Genomic DNA, 23,704 nt, shown 5'->3' on the forward strand with positions numbered 1-23,704 from the left:
ATCTTTGGTTACTAACTAGTGTTTTTTCACTTAAATGTAAGCCATTTTCTTTAACGTCACTTCTGAGTAGGTAATGTGGTGAAGGACTGCCTTGGAATTTGTTTTTATAGGGGAATATAATTATTCTTTCATTTTTGTATCATAATTTTGTTATATATTGTTGGCGAAGGCTGCTTGTTTGTTCCTGGTTGCCCAGACCCAAAATTACCACACAGAAACTATATTAAGTAAATCACTGCTTTGCCTATTAGCTGTTGCTTCTTATTGGCTATCTCTCTCTTTTTTAATTTATTATGTATATAGTGTTCTGGGCACCAGATCTCATTATAGATGAGTGTCATCATATGGTTGCTGGGAATTGAACTCAGGTCCTCTGGAACAGCAGTCAGTTCTCCCAACCTCTGAGCCATCTCTCCAGCCCAGGCTATCTCTTACATCTTAATTTAACCCATTTCCATTTTGTATTTTACCATGAGGCCTACCAGCAATATTCCACCTGGTAGCCTGTGTCTTTCCCCTATGATGGCTCCATAGTCTCCTGACTTCCCGTTCTTTCTCCCAGCATTCAGTTTAGTTTTCTGTCCCTATCTTCTGCCCTGCACAGGCCCAAGACTTATCCATTAACCAATAAAAGCAACACATATATAGAAGGAAATCCCATATATTATATAGAATTTATCGACATTGTCTCTCAGTACTTTCTTAAATAGTAATAATTTATTTTTATTTTATGTGCATTGGTGTTTTGCCTACATGCATGTCTGTGTGAGGGTACCAGACACCCTGGAACTGGAGCTATATAGATAGTTATGAGCTGCCATGTGGATGCTGGAAATTGAACCTGGGTCCTCTGGAAGAGCAGCTAGTGCTGTTAACTTCTGCACCATCCCTTAAGCCCTCTCTTAGTGGTTTTATGAGTGCCTGTGCTCATTCATTCATGTATGTGGATTTGGATGCACACATGCCATGGTGCACAATCTCATGTATCAGTACTCATCCTCCACCTTGTTTGAAACAGGGTCTGTTTTACTGTTTCTCTGCTGTGTATGCCAGGCTGCCTAGCTCTTAACTTTCAAGGAAATCTTATCTCTATAACCAGTCTACCTCCAGCTTTTGTCTGGGTTTTGAGGATGTAAACTTGGGCACAAAGAGAATACTGGGAGTTGTTTCCTTTGTCCCATTATATGTGAATTGGTGATCAAACTCAATTCATCAAGTTTGTCTACAAGTGACCTTACCTCCTTAATCATTTTGCCAGCCTAATGTGGTAAACTGACAGAACACTTGAAGGAAATTTTATAATTCAGCTTTACTCTTGTTACTAATTAGAATCATCCTAAACTGTAGCTCCCAATTTGAACTAAATCTGAGTCACACTGTGGTGCCAAAAGGAATTTGAAACACAACAGGGTATATTTTTGAGGCCTCACAACATTACCACATTTAAGCTAACCATCCATGCCGCTGGAGGTTTCTCTCCTGCCCACCAGTTCCCAAATAACCACTCTGAGACTTAATATTAATTACAAACTGTTTGGCATATTAGCTCAGGCTTATTATTAACTAATTTTTATAACTTTATTAGTCTACATTTTACCATGAGGCTCATGGCTTGTTACCTCTTTCTTATACGGCCACTGCTGGCATCTCCGAGACTCTGTCTTCTTCTTTTTCCCTTTATCTTTGCTTGGATTTACCACTTTGTTCTTTTGGCCAGCTAAGCTTCTTAATTAATCAATGGTAATAAAACATATTCACAGCATAAATAAGGGTATTCCACATTTACAGCTTACTGCAGTTATAATTTGAATCCCAGCTGGAACTACGTCCTTTTGACATCTGATGTCTGGTGTTGTAAAACTGCTTTTTATTTTGTTACTATGTGAAAAGTTAGTAGAGGAGGAAATCAAAGTGGAAATTTTGAAACCTACTCCAGAGTTTGGGAAGCTTGTGCATTGCTCAGCAAATGGCCCCTATTAGGAAATAATCTTGCTTATTTAACGAAATAAAAAGTATTTTCAAGTTGTGTGAATTACTTTTTCAAATAGCTATTAATTTATGAAGATGTCAATAATATTGAACTACTATTTAACAAACTTTTCTGTAAAGCTTGGAACACTCTAAAGAAACTGCATATTGATACCTGTGGACTTCTATAGCTATAGTTTATATGGCTCCCACCACAAATATCTTACAATTCAAGTACTTTGTAAGCCATCTCCTGCTATCTTCTTTAAATGTCTTGGCCTTATTATCCATCTTATAATATTGTATGCATGTTTTAAACTAAAAAAAAAGTGTAGCCGGGCGGTGGTGGCGCACGCCTTTAATCCCAGCACTCGGGAGGCAGAGGCAGGCGGATCTCTGTGAGTTTGAGGCCAGCCTGGTCTACAAGAGCTAATTCCAGGACAGGAACCAAAAAGCTACGGAGAAACCCTGTCTCAAAAAACAAAAAACAAAAAAAAATAAATAAAGGAAAAAAAAGTGTAGACCTATAGTGAGTCAACCCACCCTCTTATTTATTCCACAAACAGTTGATGACTACTATGTGGTAATTAGGTACACACTGTGCTTACTGTTTTAAGTTTGATGATCTGTTAGGTTAGTGTTTAGTCTCAACTTCTCAAAGATTCATTGGTTAAAATAGATTTCAAGCATTTGGAAATTGATATTATGATAGAAAAGTAATAAAGCCACACTTTTGAAATTAGCTGATATGCTTACAATTTTATTTTTTGTTCTCTATTCTAGTCTGGTTTTGCTGGCTAGTTTTATGTCAGCTTAGCACAAGCTAGAGATGTATATTAGAAGAGGGAATTGAAAACTGTCTAGGATCAAGCTGTAGGCAATCCTCTAGGGCATTTTCTTAATTAGTGATGTTTAGGGGTCTAGCCCATTGTGGGTGGTACCATCCTTGGGCGTGTATCCTGGCTGCTATAGGAAAGTAGGCTGAACAAGCCAACAAGCATCACTCTTCCATGGCTTATGTTTTGCTTCCTGCATCCGGGTTTCAACCCTGTTTGAGTTTTTTCTGTCCTGACTTTCTTCAGTGATGGACTGTGCTGTGGAACTCTGACCTGAAATATAAACCCTCTCATCATCCCAAAGTTGCTTTTGGTTATGGACTTTCACCACAGAAGCAGTAGCCCTAACTAAAACATGGGGTTTTTTTTCATAATTTGTTTTAAAACGTATTACTCAATTATGCCAAGAGTGTGTAACTGTAACATAGTGGTGCATGTTGGCAGTCCCAACCCTGGGAAGCTGAGATGGGAAGATCCATCAGGGTTCTAAGTTAGGTGGGGCTACACAGAAGGCCATAGCAGTTAATAACATAATTTTGTAGGTCACAATACTGAGTTAGTAAAAAAGCTTATGAATGTATTTAGTTCTTAGATTCATGTGCTTTAAATTTTTTGTATTACGGTTTATGAAGGTGAAGAATGTAGTTTTACCCTATTTCTAATGTGGTTACAAGCAATTGTAATTATGTCATGTCATAAAAGAATGGAACCTCTAGATGTTTAATAAAGATCCTAAGGTTTTTTTTTTTTTTTTTGCTCTAAATGAAAGCAGGTGGTAAGCATTGTCATGTCCTAATATTTTGAGATTACTGAAATATTTAATAAGACACCAGGATTTGAAGTCGTAACCAGATGTTTTCAGTTTCCCCAGGATAACTTTTACAACTTAGTATTTACACTGGAAATGAGAAAAGCTTGCCATTGTTTTCAACAAAACAAGTAAAATACAAGCACAACAAATTTCTTTTTGAACAACAGTAAAAAGATAGCTACCCTGCTTAAACTGTCTTGTTGCTCCATAGCCTAACAAGCTTGAACAGAAAGATAATTGTTCTTCTTCCTACCTTAACAAGTTTGCTACTGCAAAGTGATTCAGTAAGATTCACCCATTTTAAGAATACCATTTTAGCTGGACAGTGGTGGCGTATGCCTTTAATCCCAGCACTCGGGAGGCAGAGGCAGACAGATCTCTGAGTTCGAGGTCAGCCTGGTCTACAGAGCAAGTTCCAGGACAGGCACCAAAGCTACAAAGAAAACCTGTCAGAGAGAGAGAGAGAGAAAGAGAGGGAGTGTGGGGGGGGGACCTGTTTAATAACTTTTAGAATAAATACATATCCCCTTTTGAAGGTATTGAAAAGTAGTTCTGCCCTGTTTTCCAATGAGAAAACTACTGTTATTTTAACCTCTGTTCTTCTGTATGTAGTGTTATTTTCTTCTTTTTGCCCATGGTGTTTTCTATTTATCAAAAAAAAACCCACTTTATGATTCTTTGATTTCGTGATCATTGAGCTTCTTGAACTTAACATTTTCATAAAATTTTGAGAGCTTTTAGCCACTTCTTAAAATATATATATATTTGTTTCCCATTCTGTCTGTCTTTTTTTTTAAATCAGGAACTTTATTTAAACTTGCATGGTTCTGTCTAAGTATAATTCATAGTTCACATGTGTGTGATTCATTTCATTGGTGTATTAATCTTGTCTGATGCTATTGTCTTTAACTCATACAGCCTTTTCTTTTTTTGTACTGCCTAAAATTTCGACATGAAGGCAACATTTAAAAAAAAAGATTTCTTTATTTGTATTTTTTTTATGTGTTTTGGTGTTGTCTTTTTATATGTCTGTCTGTGCATCACATCCAGGCTGTTCACTTAGACGGCAGAACAGGATGTCAGATACTCTGGAACTATAGTTACAGACAGTTGTTAGCTGCCACATGGGTACTGGGAACTGAACCTTGGTCTTTTGAAAAAAACAGTAAGTCTCTTCACTCCTGGGCCGTCTCTCCAGCCCTGAGACAATACTTTTAATTAAAAGTTTAGTCCGCATGGTGACAAATCTATGTATCCAGATAGCTTTAGTCACAGTTCTTTGTTTTCATTTTGAACACCTTTATTTGTCTAAGAAAAATATATAGTTGTACTTAATTATAACGCATAATTATTTAACTTTCCTGATACAGAAAATAAAATGTTAACTTTACATTTCAAATAGAACAGGAGCTGTTTGTTTATGCAGACAGCGAGGCAAAAGTACTTTTCTGTATCAGCTGTATAACTATTAAGCATAGCTGTTATTTCACTCAGAATTCTTTGTATCTAATCTGAATGCTAATATTTAGCTTTATTTTTCCCCTCATGTTTTCTAGCCACATAATTCTGAAATCGTTATGATTATAAAAGAATTATTTGTATATGTGTTTATTTTGTCCCGCCCCCACACACAAAATAAATATTGGTAAATATTGTTCTTCTAAAGTTGTTACTTATTTGTATTAGTTTGTTAAGACAGGTTCTCTTATGTAGCCCAGGCTGAACTTGCACTGTCTATATAGTTACAGGCTGTCCTTTAAGGCCTCTTCTGCCTCAGCCATACGTTCTGGCATAATAGGTGTAGCCTACCATTCTGGTTGGTAATGTTCCTTTCTATAAAAACTATTGCAGTTATCATGATTAAGAGTTTTCAGTTTTTTCTTTGAGTGGATGAAGGAAGATGGCATATTCCTCACAGATTCTCTGTTGAAGAAATTTTGTTATTTCAGCAAATCATCTTTTTTTCCCGCTTTCTAAATAGATAAAACTTGGCTTTGTATATTACAATTGTTCTTATTTCATATTTATTTATTAACAGGTACTTTGGAAGTCCGTCTCATGGGATGCCAAGATATCCTAGAGAACGTCCCTGGACGGTCAAAAGCAACATCGGTTGCACTGCCTGGATGGAGTCCCAGTGAAAACAGATCATCTTTTATGAGCAGAAGTAGTAAAAGTAAAAGTGGAAGTAGTCGCAATCTCCTGAAAACCGATGACTTATCCAGTTCAGTAACCATGCTTTTTAAAATCATGTCACAGATTAAAGGGCCTTATCAATGGAGACAGACAAAAATGGGAAGTGTCCAAATAGGACCAAAAGATTTAATTGCCATAATTTAAAATTATTTTAAATTTAAAATAAGAAATAGAAAAGCAATACATTTTGCACTATTAAAAATAAATGACAATACATGGCAAATAACAAAATCATTTGAAAGAATGAAATGTTGAACATCATTCTTTATACCAAAATGAAGGGCTATGGACACTTGAGATTTTTCTTCCTATTATACGCTATCTTGGTTCTTTTAATGGTTTGGTGACCATTATAAATTGAACTTTTAGTAAATAGCTAATGTATGAGATTGTGCTGGAATAGTGACTGTAATCAGCTTTGGGAGGGGATGCATTCAGGGTTGTAAAAGCAAAAATAAGAGATTTAGGAGCACATTGAGGACATCCTAGTATATAACATATAGCTGAGAAGGAAGGCAAATGACAATTTAACATTCTAGAGAATACGGAAGTAGCTTTCTTATGTTTAGAGGGTACTGGGAAAGAAATGAAAATAAAATTTAAGGCAATGAATGAGCCCTCTATCTGGCAAATGAAGTGGGAGATAATCAGATGGCTAATATGGATGCACACATAAGCAGGGTAGTTGAATTACATTATTACATATGAAAAACAGCTTTAGTGTTTGTGTTTTATCAGAAATGATAATGTAAGAGGAGCTGATAGGAATGTTTTTATCTACAAAAGAAACCCAATTAAAATTTTGACAGTTCGATATTCATTATACAAAGAATCCTCAAACTGTTGTTACTGTAAAAAGTGGTGATTATATTTTAACATTTTACAGTTTTTAACCAGACTTTCAAATTCTAATTACAGATGATGTCTGTGCTGTTTTGAAGCTAGATAATACTGTGGTTGGTCAAACTAGCTGGAAGCCTATTTCCAATCAGTCATGGGACCAGAAGTTTACACTGGAACTAGACAGGGTAAGATGAGAAATTTTTACTTGAAAATAGTGTAAAAATTTTACTTATTGGAGGCCTTTAGGTTTTATTATATTACATTGTTTTGTATTTTGAGATAGGGTCTTACTATATGTCCAAGCTGGGCTCTAACTCACAGAGCTTCTCCTGCCTCAGGGATTGAAGGACCACCGCACCAGGTCCAAGAAGTTTGTAAAAGAACTTACATATTTCTGCGGTTTCTCATCTGAGGGATGTGTATACATTTGTCTTAAGACATAGGTATATATCTGAATGCTGCATTAGCTTTAGTTTGCAATAATCTGAAAATGTGTAGTTTATATCAACTAAAAAAGTCTGTAATTGTAAAGTCTAGTACCAGAGTATGTGTATGTTCCTACAGAGTATGTTAGCATTGGGGTTATTTTGTATTGTTTTTCGGTGTAGCTTCGTTTGGCTCAATTGCCAGTTTTCTTTCCTCAACCTGTGCTTGGATTACAGCCCTCTGCCACTACCATGGTCAGCTATTTGTATTTAATAACATACAATCTATTTACTGCAGTGATTCTTCTGTACCAAGATTTGCAAAATTGACTCTGAAAGGAGTTCTTATGCTCTGTTTTCCCAGCTGTCAGTGTGTCAGAATGGTGTTTATAGCTAGGGTCTAGTCTGTGTCTGTATAACAACAGAGGTCAACACAGTACATTTAAATCTGCAAGATACTTTTAGATTTTAATCCATCCATTAGTCTAGAAGAAAAGTAATCAGCCTTTATTGTATTTTGGTCTAAAAGTAATAGATTTTACTATTTAATGATCAATACATCTATACTATTTTAATTACATGTAACAGTTAGGGCTTATATTTGTTGTCTGGGGAGATTATAGGCTTTGGAAGTACAGCCAGTTACACCTCTAACTTCTGCCTGTAAAATGTTTTTCTAATTTTTTTGATGTTATCGTCAAAGTAAATATCCTGTTTCAGACTTACTGTTGCTTTTATTGTCTCATAACTATATCTGCCAGATAACTTTTACAGATATCTAACCTTCTGTATTCCTCTTCAGTGATATGTGAGATATGTGAGGACTACGTCCATATAATTTTTTAAAGAAGTGGTGAGAATTTAGTGTTCACTATTTCACTAAAGTAATCTAACTAATCTCTCTACCTAAGCACCAAACTGATTTTCAGCAAATGCTACTTTCATCTCAGTTTGGAAACATTCATTCATTAGATGCTCCTGTTTAATCAAATATTTATTGATTACTGTAGCATCCCAGTACTTCCAGGTACAGATTAACAATGAACAATATAAACAAGTCTCTCAGGTTCTGTTAAAAGTTTTATACTTGACTGGCTTTTCAGTATATATCTTCTTAGTTACAGGCTTTACTATTACAACAGAATTATATTTGTAGTCTATTACTTAGTTTTGAAGTCATATCTTTATTCTAATGACTTCATCTTAAAAGATAATGACTTTGCTATTCACACTTTATGGTAGTGTGCTTAGAAAATTCATACAAGAAATCTTGACCTTAGGGAATTTATGTGAAGAATAACTGTGAGGGCGAAGAGATGAAAGGCACATAGATTGATAGATATCTGTCACTGAGGTATAACTATAAATATACTTTAGTAATGAGAGGTAAACTAAATTGTGTTATTAGGAATAAAAAGAATATGTGAAAGATGAAAGGCAAGTTAGTAAAACTTAGTAACAGAGTCGACTCAGATCTACAGGAAGAAAATGCTGTCACAATGGTCTTAAAATAATTATACTATAGAAGGATAAGTTCTAGAGTTCTTCGAGTTAGAGATCATAAGTGAATCAATCCCATCCATCTGTAAGACCATTCTTTGTGTATTTACTCATCAGCTTATATGTGCCGGGCATTTTATAGGATATATGTTCACAGAGATACATAGTTACAGTGTAACTCACGGGCTTACTAGTCACTGAATTTCCATGCCAAGTATTATATCATTGCTGGCTGTAATTGGTCCAAACAGTCAAAGTCCTATAGAAAAAGAAGATAGCTAGTAAACAGATTAAAATATGCACAGGATCAGAAGTGAGGGACTACCTTAGAGAGTGGAAATTATACTTAACCTGAGACCTGGTGTGGGAAGACGTAGACAGATTGCTAGGATCCAAAGAGTATTTCTAAAAGAGAAACAACTCCCTAACACAAATGGGAACTTGATTTGTGGCCAACAAAAAAACCTGAGATAGAGGTGTGGTGTGATGTAAAACAGCAGAGGCGGAGGGGGGCCACATTATAACTTACTTATAGGCTATGAGGTAGAAGAGAGTAAAAGATCTTTTTATTGTTACTCTTGTCTTTGTTTTGTCTTGTGGATTTTTTTCTTTTAAGCTCATTTTGATCTCAACTGTGCTCTTCTTGCCTCAGATTCCCACATGTTCTACCATGCCTGTAGACTTTTAATAGGGTGCTTGATCTCTGGTTTACTACGGTAAATGATCTGACAGAAAGAAATACCATCTATTAGAGAAGCTACCACTAATCTACAATGAAAAAAGTCTTTCATAAGCAATATTCCAGAAGTAGAAAGGGGGTAGTGAGGGATGTTAAATGTTTGATCGTTTCTAGAGCACTGTATTTACTTACTCTTATCCAGTGGAGAATTTCCAGGATGGTAAGATGGTTTAAGTTAAAGGAGAAATAAGGAGAAAGTTTGACTAGGAGTATCAATGAGGTTCGAGTATGAGTCTTAACTCACTGGAGCGAGTTCATAAGGATCTTTCCTGGCCAGATCTTGGTTTTAAGAGATAATCTAATCAGTGTTTGCCAGATGCTTGGAGAAGAGATTGACTATGCTTCATGACTTTGAAGAACAGGGCACAAACCAGTAGACAGATTCAAGTCTCTGAGTCCATTTGCTATCTTTTAATTGTCTGATAATATGACAAGTCTTTTAAGTTTACTTTCGTCTATTTGGCTCACTATCTCTAAGATGGGTGTTAAGGATGAAATACAGTAATGTTAGGTAGAAAGGCAGGCACAGTCTATATACAATGCCTTTTATTATCCTGGCACACTTTAGCCATTCAGTGATACAGTAATAAACACGCAAATGCGTGTATGCATGCACTGCTGCTTCCACAAGTCCATGCTCAGAGACCAGGGTAGAACATCCTGTGTCATCTATATTCCTTTGAGATAATATTACTATAAGAGAAATGGAAAAGAATTAGAAATGTTTCTTCCATTAAAGGTCCTAAGATTGGCAGGTTAAGAAACAAATTATGACAAAATAAAAAGTTAAATAGTTTGGAATCAGAAAGTTGGATTTTACTCAATATGAGCTTGTATCCAAAATTTGAAAATAGATGAAAATATGATGATGTTTAAGGAGAAATAGTTCATGGGATTGAGATTTGAAGTTAATGTTTAAATGTTTAAAGAGAAGTGTTTTGAAAACTTGGGCGAATAATGAATGATAAACCAAAATGAGTAGGCAGAGTTTTAAAAAAATGGAATGAAATTAAAGATGTGTAGATTTCATTTTGATACAATTGATGGGAAGTAGAAAATAAAATGTGGTTTGGCCATTAGTTGATGAATTATTTGTTCATATACATGGGAAGGAGAACTGATAAAACTTACAAAAGTGGCAAATGTTATATTTGAAATTGAGGATGAGTTAAATGGCTCTAAGATATAGCTAAAGAAGTTGTAGGAAGAATAAAGTGAGGTTTTATAAAAATTATAATAAAGAGGCCAAGACACATGAAGGATAGAACAAGAAGGCCAACACACTAAGTAGAGTTCAAAATCAAGGAATAGAGGGTAGCCGTTTATATGAACTTTCCAGAGGCAGTTAAAATTATGAGCTGCAGATTTGAGAATCCAAGTTTCTAAAAGAATAAGATACCCACCCACATATGAAAAGTAAAGAGAGAGGATTGTGGATGTTTAATCTAACCTTAATGCATGGAGGGAGTTGTACTGCCATAAGGAAGACCAGAAGGAAAATCAGCTGTTTTCGTTTGGGAAATAGATTCAAATTTCAAAGTAGGAACAATAAGTGTACAGAGACAGAAGAATATATACGTTTAGAATAGAAAGAAGGCTGTGGAAGAGTATGGACTGACATAGGAAAGAGTTATAAGTAACATAATTTTATAAGACAATAATTCATTTAGTTCTAATTGTTCCCTATAATGGAGTAAGAGTGCTTCTGTGACAGACTGACTTTTCAAGCATAAATCATGACCTTAAATTGTTTCTTGTCCCTGTGTCCTGTCCTTTATTCCTTCTTGTCACATTTTTTTCCAGCTGTAGAACCTCCTCATTGGACTCCCAGAATGAACCAGATATTACTGTTTCCTCAAGTGATTGATTTGTCTTTGCCCCCAGGAGCTTCTAGTCTTCTAACTTTCCTGTTCTATCCTTTGCCCTAATAGGCACATAGTGAAGTGCCCGAATTACTGAATAGTGTCCTAGAATAAGAGATACTGGTAGATGAGGGCAGGAACATTGGAAAGTTAGTATGCACTGCCCCTCTCCTTCACTTCTTTGCCTTGCTTTTTACAGCAGTGTTCTGTAGTTACTGCTCCTTCTGGTGGTTGTCTTGTCACAATCCATCTTCACTGGATTCTGATAATTATTGGATCTTGTTTATCCTAAGAGTGATCATGACATCTGTTCTAGCTAAGTACTCAGGTTTTTATTCTTTGTTCTTTAATCACATCTTAATAAATTTTTATTTAACTCTTTAAAGTTTTTAGTATGTTATCTGCTTGCTTGCTGCAAAAACCCACGTTTTCCTCAGAAGCTCACTAAAGACCAATAATCATTACATGCATCATTGTAAACATGTTACCATTCCTTAGCTCATTGATTTTTCAAAACTTTTTTTTAACTTTAGGACAAACAAAAAGTTTACTTTCTGTGTTTTCGTTTTTGCAGTAGAATTTCATTCTCCTTTACTTTAGCAGAGCTCTCAAACTTTTTCAGTTTAGTGCTCCAGTAAATTTTTCATGGTGTCTCTATAAGCCAAAATATAAAAGTAAACACATATTTTATGGTTGTCTTCATTATGAAGTAAGTGCCAGATGAGGCATAATCTCAGCACTTACGAGGTTGAGGCAGGAAAGTTTAAGGGCAGCCTGGGATATGTACAGTAAGAGTCTTTCTCAAAAACAAAACATTTAACTAATTATTAATTGGAATTTGCATTTATGCCCTTAAAAGTCAGTTTCAGGGGAACAAGTGTTAAATGCTTTTATGTAGTCCTCATTTAATTGCAAATAATAAGTAGTATGCATGTATGTTGTCCAGAATATAGTTTTCCAAAATTTGGGATCAAATGGACCCTCATTTCTTTTTGCACTTTTTTGTTGTTGTTGTTATTGCTGAAAAGGAATCTTAGTAAAGATTTGATGGCATCAAGATAGATATAGCTCTATATCTATATTATAGTGAAATAAACCTCAGCTGGTAGTTCTCATTGTCTACCATAGATACTACTGTGTTCCCTCTGAAAAGTAAAGGTATTCCCAAGCACCCTGGGTTCCTCAGCAAATCATATCAAAATTCATCCTTCCTCATGCCTCTTTGTGCTAAATGTACATCTTTTTTCTTAAGTTGCAATACAGTATTGTATTTGTTATACTTTTACTATAGCTACATGTAAAGCTGACTAGGTGGGTACCTCTTGTCTTTTTCTGTTTATATTCCAGCCCTAGAGTGATGATAAGCCACACAGATTCCTTGTTCATACCCTAAATTCAAATTCACAATGAAGCAAAATGAAGCAGGAGCTGTATAGTCAACCAGTATTGCCAGCTCTTACTTAATTCAGATCCAACTGCCCAGCCTTTTTGAATTGCACTTTTACCCTATCTAAATTGTATTTCTCCTGTCCTTTGAAATTACTTGTAAAGCCCTTGCCCTTTAGAACTAACCTATAGTTTCCATTCAAGACAGTGGTGGTATCTCTTTATATAGAAGCCTTAGTTAGTCTGTATGCTTTGTGCCTCAGATTCTATATCTCTAGCCAACTTTCCTAAATTACTTTGGGTATTAGGGATTTAAAGAAAACTGACAGTTTGTTGTATAAATTATAGAGTACTGATAATATCTCTAGGTCATAATACTGCTCAGTTTGGGAAGAGTGTTCATAGGGAACAGTGCAAGGGACAAAAAGTAAAGGTTATTGACCCTGAAATCTTGTTGAACTCCAAGAATACTCATCTTACTCTGTGAATTCACATTCCATACCAAATCTCAGAGCTTTAATTTATTGCAGATTGACACAGACTAGAGATAGGGAAAAGGGAAATCAATTAGTTTTAGACTCACTAGAGTGGATAGCAGAAGTGAAGTGACTGGGACAACTCTTCACATTGTCCCACACTTCAGCAATGCAAACAGTAGTAATTCCTCCACCACTAGCATTTGTGCTTCCTCAGGCTGCTTAATCTACAAGCCTTTTGTAGAAGGAGGCGCTTGTTCGTCCTGGCTGTCCAGAACCAAAATAACCACACAGAAACTGTATTAATTAAGTCACTGCTTGGCCCATTAGCTCTAGCTTCTTATTGGCTAACTCTTACATAATAATTTAACCCATCTCCATTAATCTGTATATCACCATGAGGTTGTGGCCTACCAGCAAAATTTCAGCGCCTCTATCTCCAGAGGTGGATCTATGGTGCCTTGTCTCTGCCGTCCTTCTCCTAGCATTCAGTCCAGTTTTCCCCGCCTACCTAAGTTCTGCCCTATCAACAGGCCAAGGCAGTTTTTTTATTCATTAATAGTAATCCCAGCACACAGAGGAGACTCCCACATCAGCCTTTGCCTCATAGCTTCTTGATCTTTAGTAAGTCTTTCTGTTCAAAACAGTGGCCGAAGATAGGAGCCAGTAAACCTCCATTCTCCTGATTTAAAAAGAAAAGAAAGAAAAACCCAAAATCTAAATTACCAATCCTTAGTTTATTCTTCCAGTTTATTTCTAAAATTAATTCTAAAATATTTAAACCTTGTGTATGCTTGTGATTTGCATGTATGTGTACACGTGCCTGTGAGTGTCCTCCCAGGTGTGTGCACCAGTGCCGACACCAGAAGAGGAGGTCAGGGATCTTGTTCTATTACTCTTTACCTTATTCTCTTGAGACTCCTCTTGTTAACCCTTTCCAACCTCAGCACTGGGGTTACTGGCTCCCATAGCCACACTGGACAGCTCTTCATGTCTGTAGAGCAAGGGCTCTTACCCACTGAGCCATCTCTCCAGTTTCTAAAGTATTTAAACTTCTAATAGAATATAAGTATTAATGCTTATGTGTGTGTGTGTGCCTGTCTGTATGCATGTGCCACTTGCTAATCCTAAAATACATATGTTCTCATACTTTTAATTCCAGTATATTTTTGTCATATTACTTATGAGTCAGAAATGAGATGAAATCCTGGAATCACATCAAAAATTCTATTTTCTGATTTTTTCTTTTGCTAGTAATTAACCAGACATTGTCATTGTTACAAAACCCATGAGAAAATCATCTCAAACAAGCAGACTTTTTACTGTAGCTTTCAGTTTCAGACTTTGGAGTTCATAGTCATTTGTCCCAGTTGTTTTTAGACTCAAAGTAAAGCAGACATAATAAAAGCACTTAAAGGAGAAAGACTTCTCACCTCCTGACAGCCAGAAAGCAAGGAAAGAAAAAGGACAGAATACCAGTAGTCCTTCAGCTGTACTCTCCCAGTGTGCTCCTTCCCCCCTAAAGCCCCACCTTCTAGAGTTCCACCATTTCCCAGAAGCACTGCTACCACCTTGGATATACCTTCAGCAGGGTCCTGGGGGAGACTGACACTTGAGACCGTATGATAACAAAAAACCTCTGACATGTTCTGTTTTGACTCATGTATGTTGCATGTTTCCTTTTTAAAAATGTTTTCATTTTCATCAACTAGTTTTATAAAGTAAAAAAATCTATTATGTGTGTATACTAGGAACTTATATAATATGCAAAATTTCACATATTAAAAATTGTTATATAAAAGAAGTAATTTCTTACAGAACCTAAAGGGAAATACATTTATATCTTATTGTGGATAATCTGCATAATTCCTAAAAATAAAACAGTGGAACAGTTTGGTACTTTCTAATTAAAATGTGCATAAATTATAACATACTGCAGAAATCAGCCATGATTTGATCCCAACATACAAACTATTTAGGAGTAAGTTGTCAAAACCTTAAGTATGTTTTCACAAGTAAACATTATTTCTAATGACCACAGTATACTCTCTTGTTGGTCGTGAAATCATATATACTTAACTTGTCCTCATGTTCTGGATATTCAAGTCATTACCAATTTTTTATATGTCTTTTTTAGATTATAGTAAAAAGACATTTTTCCGTAAACGGCATAAGTTAAACATCACCCCCCTTCCATTTGACAGAGACTGTCATGCTCACCAGCCTTATTGCCTTGTGGTAATCTTTTGAAAATTGAATGGCCTGATATTCTCATAGTACTTACAGTATATGGCACACAAAAGTGCGGAAGAGAAGCCATTCCAGACCTCTGTGGCCCAATAGTGGGTCAATGAACTGGGTTTTCTGAGGGAAGTCCTGTGACATTTTAGTGGCAGGACAGTAGCAATGATGATCTTTGGAGACCCAAAAGATTGAGGTTCTTAGTGGGAGGGGGGTTTCTGTAGTTATTGATTGTTGTCAGCCTGTTCTTTGGGCCTTGAACCTTAAAAATGCATTAACAGAGATGGTGTGGATATAAGTCTATTTATTATTTGAGTTAAAATTTGTTAGTTTGATAAAAGTGATATACAGTTGAAAAGAATAGTGTTATTCAAAATACTTGATTGTAATGTGTACTTTGTTTATTGTATTTGCATTTCATATATTTTGTGATATTTTATTCAAGTGTGTGTCCAATGATGTCTTTTCTGTTTGTTTGTTTTCTTTTTGTTTGTTTTTTTTAATTACTTAGTCACGTGAACTGGAAATTTCAGTTTATTGGCGTGATTGGCGATCTCTGTGTGCTGTAAAATTTCTGAGGTTAGAAGATTTTTTAGACAACCAGCGGCATGGCATGTGTCTCTATTTGGAACCACAGGGTACTTTGTTTGCAGAGGTAATAAATGTATTTTATTCAATGTGCATAACTACAGTAGAAATTGTATATGTTGGCAGTATGACAGAAGTGTCAAACACGTTATGTCAAAAGACAGATACCTTGAACTCTTGACTGCTCTGCTGCATATTAGGGGTGTGACTTGGAGAAAATCATTTATCCTCTCTAGGTCCATATTCTCATCTGGAAAATGAAGGGGTTGGACTCAGTTATAGATCAGATTCTATTAAATTCTCAAAAGTTAGGAGCCTAGTAAATTTCATGAAACTTAATCCTTAAAGTTTTCATGTTGACTTAAATTTTCTTTACCACAGGTTACTTTTTTTAATCCAGTTATTGAAAGAAGACCAAAACTCCAAAGACAAAAGAAAATTTTTTCAAAACAACAAGGTAATTACTAAGAATCGAATATAGTATTTAATTTTTTGAAAATCCAACCGTCATCTTAAAAGTAATTGTATTTTTTCTTTCTTTGTAAGTTGATTTCTAACATTTTTAAGTAGTACTTAAACATATTCTTAATAATAGCCTATGTGTTCTCAAATTATCTGTCTGACCTCAAAGTGATCCCCTTGCCTTTGTCCCTCGGTGCTTGGATTATAGGCATGCACCACCATGCCTGGCTTAGTCACTGAGTTCAGCGATAATCAACTCATGATTGTCTTACCATTTACCACCCACTGCCTGCCCTGCTTTCTGAGCTTATTTGAAGCGAACTCAGGTATCACTGAGTCCTGTTGTTCATTATCATAAATGTCTTAAACTTTAGTCACACCTAACTACTAGAATTAGGAAATAATCCAAATTTTTTATCTATTTTTAAAAATTATGTGTGTGATTTACAATAGTTTTAATAAAAAACAAAATAGTTAAGTAGAAAACTAGTTTTTAAGTTACAAATTTTATTTGTTCTTCATAAATTATAAACTGATGAATATGGATTTTTAAATTTTTTATGGCTTTTGGTAATATATAAAGAAATTACTTAATCCTACTTTCGTTATCTATTATATCTGCAGGCAAAACATTTCTCAGAGCTCCTCAAATGAATATTAATATTGCCACTTGGGGAAGGCTAGTGAGACGAGCTATTCCCACAGTAAATCATTCTGGCACATTCAGCCCTCAGACTCCTGTGCCCGCAACAGTACCAGTGGTTGATGCACACATCCCTGAACTTGCTCCTCCAGCCAGGTATGTCTTAGAAGACTTAAGTATGTCTCACACAGCTCTTACCGTGACATCATAATATGGATTACAGTAGTTGTACTTAGTCCCAGTCTTTTCCAATTAGAATTGTGAAACTACTGCACTCCTTATTTAAAAGAAGTTAGTTTCCTTTTATTTTGCAGCTACTTAGAAATAAAGACCTTGATTGCTGTTTCGGTAAATTGCTTTGTCTTCTGTAAGTGATTCTACAGTAACCAAATTGGACTTTGATCTTGAACCTGAACCTCCTCCAGCCCCACCACGTGCTTCTTCCCTTGGAGAGATAGATGAATCTTCCGAATTGAGAGTTTTGGATATACCTGGACAGGCAAGGCATTCTAACCCTTCCTTCTACAATTCCTTCTTCAGTAAATTTATTATAGTGACTAAAGTGTATATTTCAATTAAAATTACCAGCGTGAACTGTGAGTTTGCATTTTGTTTTGGGGGTTTTTATTGTTTTGTTTTGTTTTGTTTTTTTAATGAGTAAATTTTCTCAAGGAGATGAAATTGAAGGGATATAGCTGCTTTCTTCCTGTTGAACAGTTGCCCTTGACCTCTGTCTTCTCACAGGCCAAAAGGAATACAATGGGCTGCATAAATTAGAGGAGGATAATATGTTACTTTTTCATATTTTTGTTTGTTTTTCCATGGGAACCTAAGTAACCAAATCTGAATTATTTTTTCTAATGCCTTTGGAATTGTTTCTCCAACTTTATGTTTATCAAATAATTTTTTTACTGTAAGTTCCTCTAGTTTATTGAGCACTTAATATTTTGCAGGGTTCAGAAAATGTTTTTGATATTGAGAATGACAGAAATAACATGCGTCCAAAATCCTGTTCTGAATATGAGCTTGACATTCCTGACTCAGGTCGAAGCTGTTGGAGTGTTGGAGAGCTTGAGGAAAATAGGTGAGGAGCAAGTAGATGAAATGTGTTACTACTGTCTTCTTGGTTCTGTAGTTGCCTTATTTTAATTATTACTGTTTTAGATCTCAACAAAGGTTTCAGTTCAATCTACAAGACTTCAGGTGCTGTGCTGTCTTGGGGAGAGGACATTTTGGAAAGGTAATCTATCAGCTCTTTAAGAATACTTACAAAAGCAGTAATTCAAAAAGATATGAACTGTTTTAATCTTATTTCAGGTGCTGTTGGCTGAATATAAACACACAAATGAAATGTTTGCTATAAAAGCCTTAAAGAAAGGAGACATTGTGGCTCGAGACGAAGTAGACAGGTCAGTTTTTTAAAATGGAAGTTTTTCTTTGAGGCAAGAGCTTGAGTGGATAGCATTAAATCTGAGGTCCCAGAAATATCTGATGAAGCTAAATATTTCTATATGGCAAATGGCAGACATTAATTGAATGCTGTTTTTCTTTCCAGTCACTTCTCTCCCTTACTCAGTGTTTGTGGATACCAAGTAAAGACAGTGGAATGTTTAAACTAATTCCATTACATTTTAATAAGTTGAGACGTTTATAAAGTTTTAGCATGGAACTGTTTCTCATTGTGATTTAGTAAAACTAGTCACATTTTAGTCTTTGAAGCAGATAAAATGTCACTTACTGATACCCACAAGTAACTCAAATGGTTAATGACATCAATTTTTGAAATGCATCTGTATGAATTGTCCCTTCTATGTGTTTGTAGGAAGAGGCCGCTTAGCCCCACACAGAAACTGTATTAATTAAATCACTGCTTGGCCCACTAGCTCTAGCTTATTTTTGGCTAACTCTTACATATTAATTCAACCCATTTCTATTAATCTATGTATCGCAACGTAGCTGTGGCTTACCAGCTAAAGTTCTGGCGTCTGTCTCCTGCAAAGCTACATGGCTTCTCTCTGACTATGCCTCCTTTCTCCCAGCATTCGGTTTAGTTTTCTCCACCGAGCTCTGTTCCCCTATAGCTCTGCTATAGGCCCCAAACAGTTCCTTTATTAACCAGTGATATTTTACAGCATAGGAATCCCACATCATGTGTTTTTTAAAATTATACTCTTTATGTATGTACACATTCAGTGGCATACAGCATACATGTTGAGATAATTTTTTTTGCCTGTATGTATGTGTGTGTACCATATGCATACAATACTTATTGAGGCCAGTAGTAGTAGAGGGTATTGAATCCCTTGGGCTTTGAGTTACAGTCAGTTGTGAGCTGTCATGTGGATAGCAAAAATTGCACCTGAGCCCTTTAGAAGAAAACCAGTGCTCTTAACCACTGAGCCAATTTTTCAGTTCCCTTCTTTGTGTTTTTTTAAATCATATTTTCAGTATAGTACCTTACCTTTCAAAGAGTTTAATAATGATAAATGCCGAGGATACATCTTCATATGGTTATAAAATGCATGGACTTTAGGAATATATTTTAATATGATTAGAATTCAAGAATATATTTTAATATGATTCATACACCCACATATGTGGAATTATTTTATAAAATGATAATTTTTATTTTTAATTATCAGAAAAGCTTTTATATGATATTTAGTAGTGTTTTTCTTATACCACTAAGAATCTTAATAGAGAGTAGTCCTGCAGATAACTGAACAGATAGCTCATCTGTGAAGACCATTTGCTGTTTTTCTAGAGGACAAGGTTTGGTTGCCAACTCCCACATATAGATAGTTTTGGTTTTTTGTTTTGCTTTAATTCCGTGTTTTCATGACTAGAGATTGAATTCGGGGCCTTGTGCATGATAGGTAAGGACACTACCATTGAAACATGTAGCTCAAACAGGTTTTGAATTTGTGGTTCTCTTGCCCCGCCTCCCAAGATGTCTGAGATTACAAGTCTGTATCCCAGACTTGGCCATGCACATTTATTTGTATATGACATATATGTATATGTGTATTTAACTATATTTGCCTTCCTCATTAAATTGATACCTATAATGTTTTTTGTTTCTTCATATGAGTAGTTCTTAGAATTAAAATAGGTTTTTGGTCAAAGGGACACACTTTTAATCTCAGCAGTCAGGAGACTGAGGTAGAAAGATTGCTGTGATTTAGGGCCAGCCTGGGCTACATACTGAGATTCTGACTCATATCCCTCCAAAAAATTTAGAATTTGAACCATTGTTTACAAATTGACATTTAAAATCAATTGGAATTTGCCTATTTGAGTTTTGCCTCTTTCCCTCTCTTTTTCTCATTTTTATCAAATCATATCAAATCAGATGTCTCTCTGATAGCCAAACTACCAACAAATGGAATTTTCTGGACCTTATATAGTAGCTAACCATTTTAGATACTTAGAACTGTATTTATGTTATAAAAGAGATAAGTGAAGCTAATCTTTTTTATCCATTTGTACTTGAAATATCAGAAGTTTCAAATATTTTTATTCCAGGTTTGTAATGTTGGTAGTGTTGAACCCAACCCAGGCATGGTGGCACTGACTATAATCCCAGCACTCAGGTGTCTTATGCAGATGGACTCTCAGAGTTTGGGGCCACCCTCCCTCATGTTGAGAGTTCTAGCTACTCAGAGCTACAGAGTGAGACTGTACCTTGAATTCATTTGTTTTCTATAATAATAAAAATCTAGTTCAGATTGAGCATCTATAATCTAAAAATCTGAAACTTGAAATGCACAAATTCTCATTGTTTTGACTAAAGATGTGATGCTAAAATCTATCATTGTTCACAAATGTTTCATATACAATTATTTAAAGTGTTGTAAAACTTAGATTTTGAATATAAGGTACATATGAAACAAATGAATTTCATGTTTAGACCTGGGTCACATTGTTTTGCTCTATCTTATTACTGTGATGAGAAATAGTTCTGTCCTTAAACACTTCAGATAAGGTATCTATAACCTTGACTACTCTCTTATCCTGGTTGCTCATATATGTTTTTGCTACATTGTTATTACTTTGAATCAGATCTTTTTAGAAAGGTGCTTTCTAATTAAGGGCAATTAGAATAATCCTAATAATTATCATAAAGAAAAAGTTGTAGATCAGAGACTAGAGCCAAAGCCAGACCCAAAGACATTACCTCTGGTGAAATGGAGCTTAGCCTTGGATAAAACCTGAGAAATGACTAAAATAGTTTTAGTTTTAAACTTTTCTAGTTTTGGGTAATTTAGATGGAGTTTCTTTGTGTCTCAGCAGCCACTTGCCAAATAATTATAATTCTTGGCTGATAGTTCAGACTTATTATTAACTAGCCCTTAGAACTTAAATTAACCCATTTGTATTAATCTATGTGCTACCCGGAGACTCATAGCTTTAACCTCTCTTGCACGTCCTGCTTCCTTTCCATCTGGCTGGCAACTTCTCTGACTCTGCCCTGCTTCCCAGAATTCTCCTAGTCTGTTTCTCTCACCCAATCTCTCCTGCCCAGCTGTAGGCCATTCAGCTCTTTAATAACCAATGAGAGTAATACATACTGACATTGTACAAAAATTGTTCCATATCAGGGTAACATGGAAACAGATCTCAAATATGAATACCAAAAAGGAAAATGTTTCAGGAGTAGTAAAGCTCACTCTTGAAGAAATTCTGGGAAGGTAGTTTTTTAAAAAAAAAAAACAAAACAATTTAAAATGTTATCTTTTTGTGAGGGGTGGTTTGGGGTTTGAGGTTGATTGTTGGTTGGTTGGTTTGTTGTGTGGGTGGTTAGTTGGTTGGTTGGTTTATTTGAGTCAGGTCTCTCTGCATAGCCCTGGCTGTCCTGGATCAACTGGTTATGTAGACCAGGCTGTCCTAAAGCTCACAGGTATCTAGTACCCTCTGAGTCTTGAGTGCTCTGACTGAAGACAAGTGCCACCATGCCTGACTACTCTATCAGTTTTAAAAAGATCCAAAAAGAAATAATAATGTTACCTATCTCTAACATCTGTGGTTTACCTCGACTTTTCGAATGCCACAGTGTTATTTGAAACAACAAAGATCAAAGTCTAAGCATTTGAAAATATTTTAGGATAATGATGATTGTAATCATCTGTGGTTTGCCCATGGAGGTCAAAGACACAGTGTAATTCTTATACTCCAACTTTATGAGTTACAGACGTTGAACTCAAATAGCTAATTACACACCCAGACGTCTCACTGGCCTTGATCCTCTTAATTTAAAGCATTAAAGCTTTAAGAAATTTTTTAATTCTAAGTTACAATATAAACAGAAATGAAGCTTGCTTAGTATTAGAAATATTTATTATTTCTTAATAAGGTTTATCTGTTGATCGTTATTTTGCCTCAGTACTAAAAATTAATATGTTAATTCAAGCTCCACTTAAATAACATATTATTACTAATATTTGACATCAATTTGTCAAGTGTTAATACTTAATATCAATAATACTTGACATAATTTTCTTTGAATTTCACTAACTATTTTCTGAAGTAAGAATTCTTTTGCTTTTGCTGTTTAGCAACATCATTCCATATTCAGGGAGTTTTGCCATATTCCTTTCAAGAATTTGTCTTGTTCTTATGGGGATTGCTACAGGTATTTGTGTACTATCTCAGAAAATCGTATTGTTCTCAAAGAATTCCCTTTTGAAACATGTAGAATTCTCTTAGCTTTCTAGTCAGTCTTCTAGATTAAATTTTTATTGCCTATTTGTATCTTTCAGCGTCATATTTTATATGATAAAAATTTGAATATTCAAGCTAATGAATTATAAATGCTGTCCTTGGAATTACCATGTTCACAAACTTTATTTACTTTTTGGGTCTCTCTATGTAAATTAACTATAATTACAAGCTTCATTTGTGCCAGGCTGATATTATTCTGTAAGTTATATAATCTTTATGTCTGCTACTCATTAACATATTTTCAATTACCATTATATATCAAGTAGAACTTTTCTCATAGTATTGCAAAATAAATTTTTATGATTTTTAAATTCATAAAAGTTAGAAATTTTATTTCAAGTTTTGGTAATGTTTTTCTCTTACAGCCTGATGTGTGAAAAAAGAATTTTTGAGACTGTGAATAGCGTCAGGCACCCCTTTCTGGTGAACCTTTTTGCATGTTTCCAAACAAAAGAGCATGTTTGCTTTGTGATGGAGTACGCTGCAGGTGGGGACCTGATGATGCACATCCATACCGATGTCTTTTCTGAACCCAGAGCTGTGTGAGTATACCTTAGACATATGCCTCTCTCTCCATGACTCATGGCTTTCTGGGACTAAAAGGAGCTGTGACTTTTACATCCTTGCTTTTTCCCTAATGAATGTAGACCCTATAAGAAATAGTAGAATTTCTTACATTTTGCAGAATACTTTTTGTGTTTATATACTCTGTTGTCCATGGTGAAGATTTCATGAGTTACCATTATTTCATACTTGATCATTTAGATTCAATTTAGGTTATATTTAGATCATTTTTATTTTAGTTATTAGTTTTATCCCTACATAATGACATCCTGGAGTCCTAAGTTTAAAGGTAAATTATACTCAAAATATTGGTATCTCATTTAAAATATTTATATTTGTGTTTTAAAGGGTAAATCTATGTTTATAATATTTCTCAAACAGTGCTTTAAAAAAAATTGGTATAGGTTGATTGCCATTACACAAAAAGCCAGAAGTGTTTTAAA

General features: G+C 35.2%; 1 protein-coding gene across 2 annotated transcripts in view; it reads left to right on the forward strand.

Moving 5' to 3' along the window:
• Positions 1-23,704, forward strand: part of Pkn2 (protein kinase N2) — a 98,561-nt gene that overhangs the window by 63,142 nt on the left and 11,715 nt on the right. Inside the window, exons 7-16 of one of the 2 annotated variants that reach the window (XM_075981174.1) lie at positions 5,654-5,839; positions 6,730-6,839; positions 15,795-15,938; positions 16,253-16,328; positions 16,958-17,132; positions 17,349-17,475; positions 17,930-18,060; positions 18,141-18,216; positions 18,294-18,385; positions 23,063-23,239. In XM_075981174.1, coding sequence (XP_075837289.1) covers positions 5,654-5,839; positions 6,730-6,839; positions 15,795-15,938; positions 16,253-16,328; positions 16,958-17,132; positions 17,349-17,475; positions 17,930-18,060; positions 18,141-18,216; positions 18,294-18,385; positions 23,063-23,239 — 1,294 coding nt within the window. The remainder of the gene's footprint in view (positions 1-5,653; positions 5,840-6,729; positions 6,840-15,794; positions 15,939-16,252; positions 16,329-16,957; positions 17,133-17,348; positions 17,476-17,929; positions 18,061-18,140; positions 18,217-18,293; positions 18,386-23,062; positions 23,240-23,704) is intronic. The other variant, XM_075981175.1, reaches the window with a different exon arrangement.

Source organism: Microtus pennsylvanicus, chromosome 7, assembly GCF_037038515.1.
Source record: "Microtus pennsylvanicus isolate mMicPen1 chromosome 7, mMicPen1.hap1, whole genome shotgun sequence".
NCBI classification, from domain to species: domain Eukaryota; kingdom Metazoa; phylum Chordata; class Mammalia; order Rodentia; family Cricetidae; genus Microtus; species Microtus pennsylvanicus.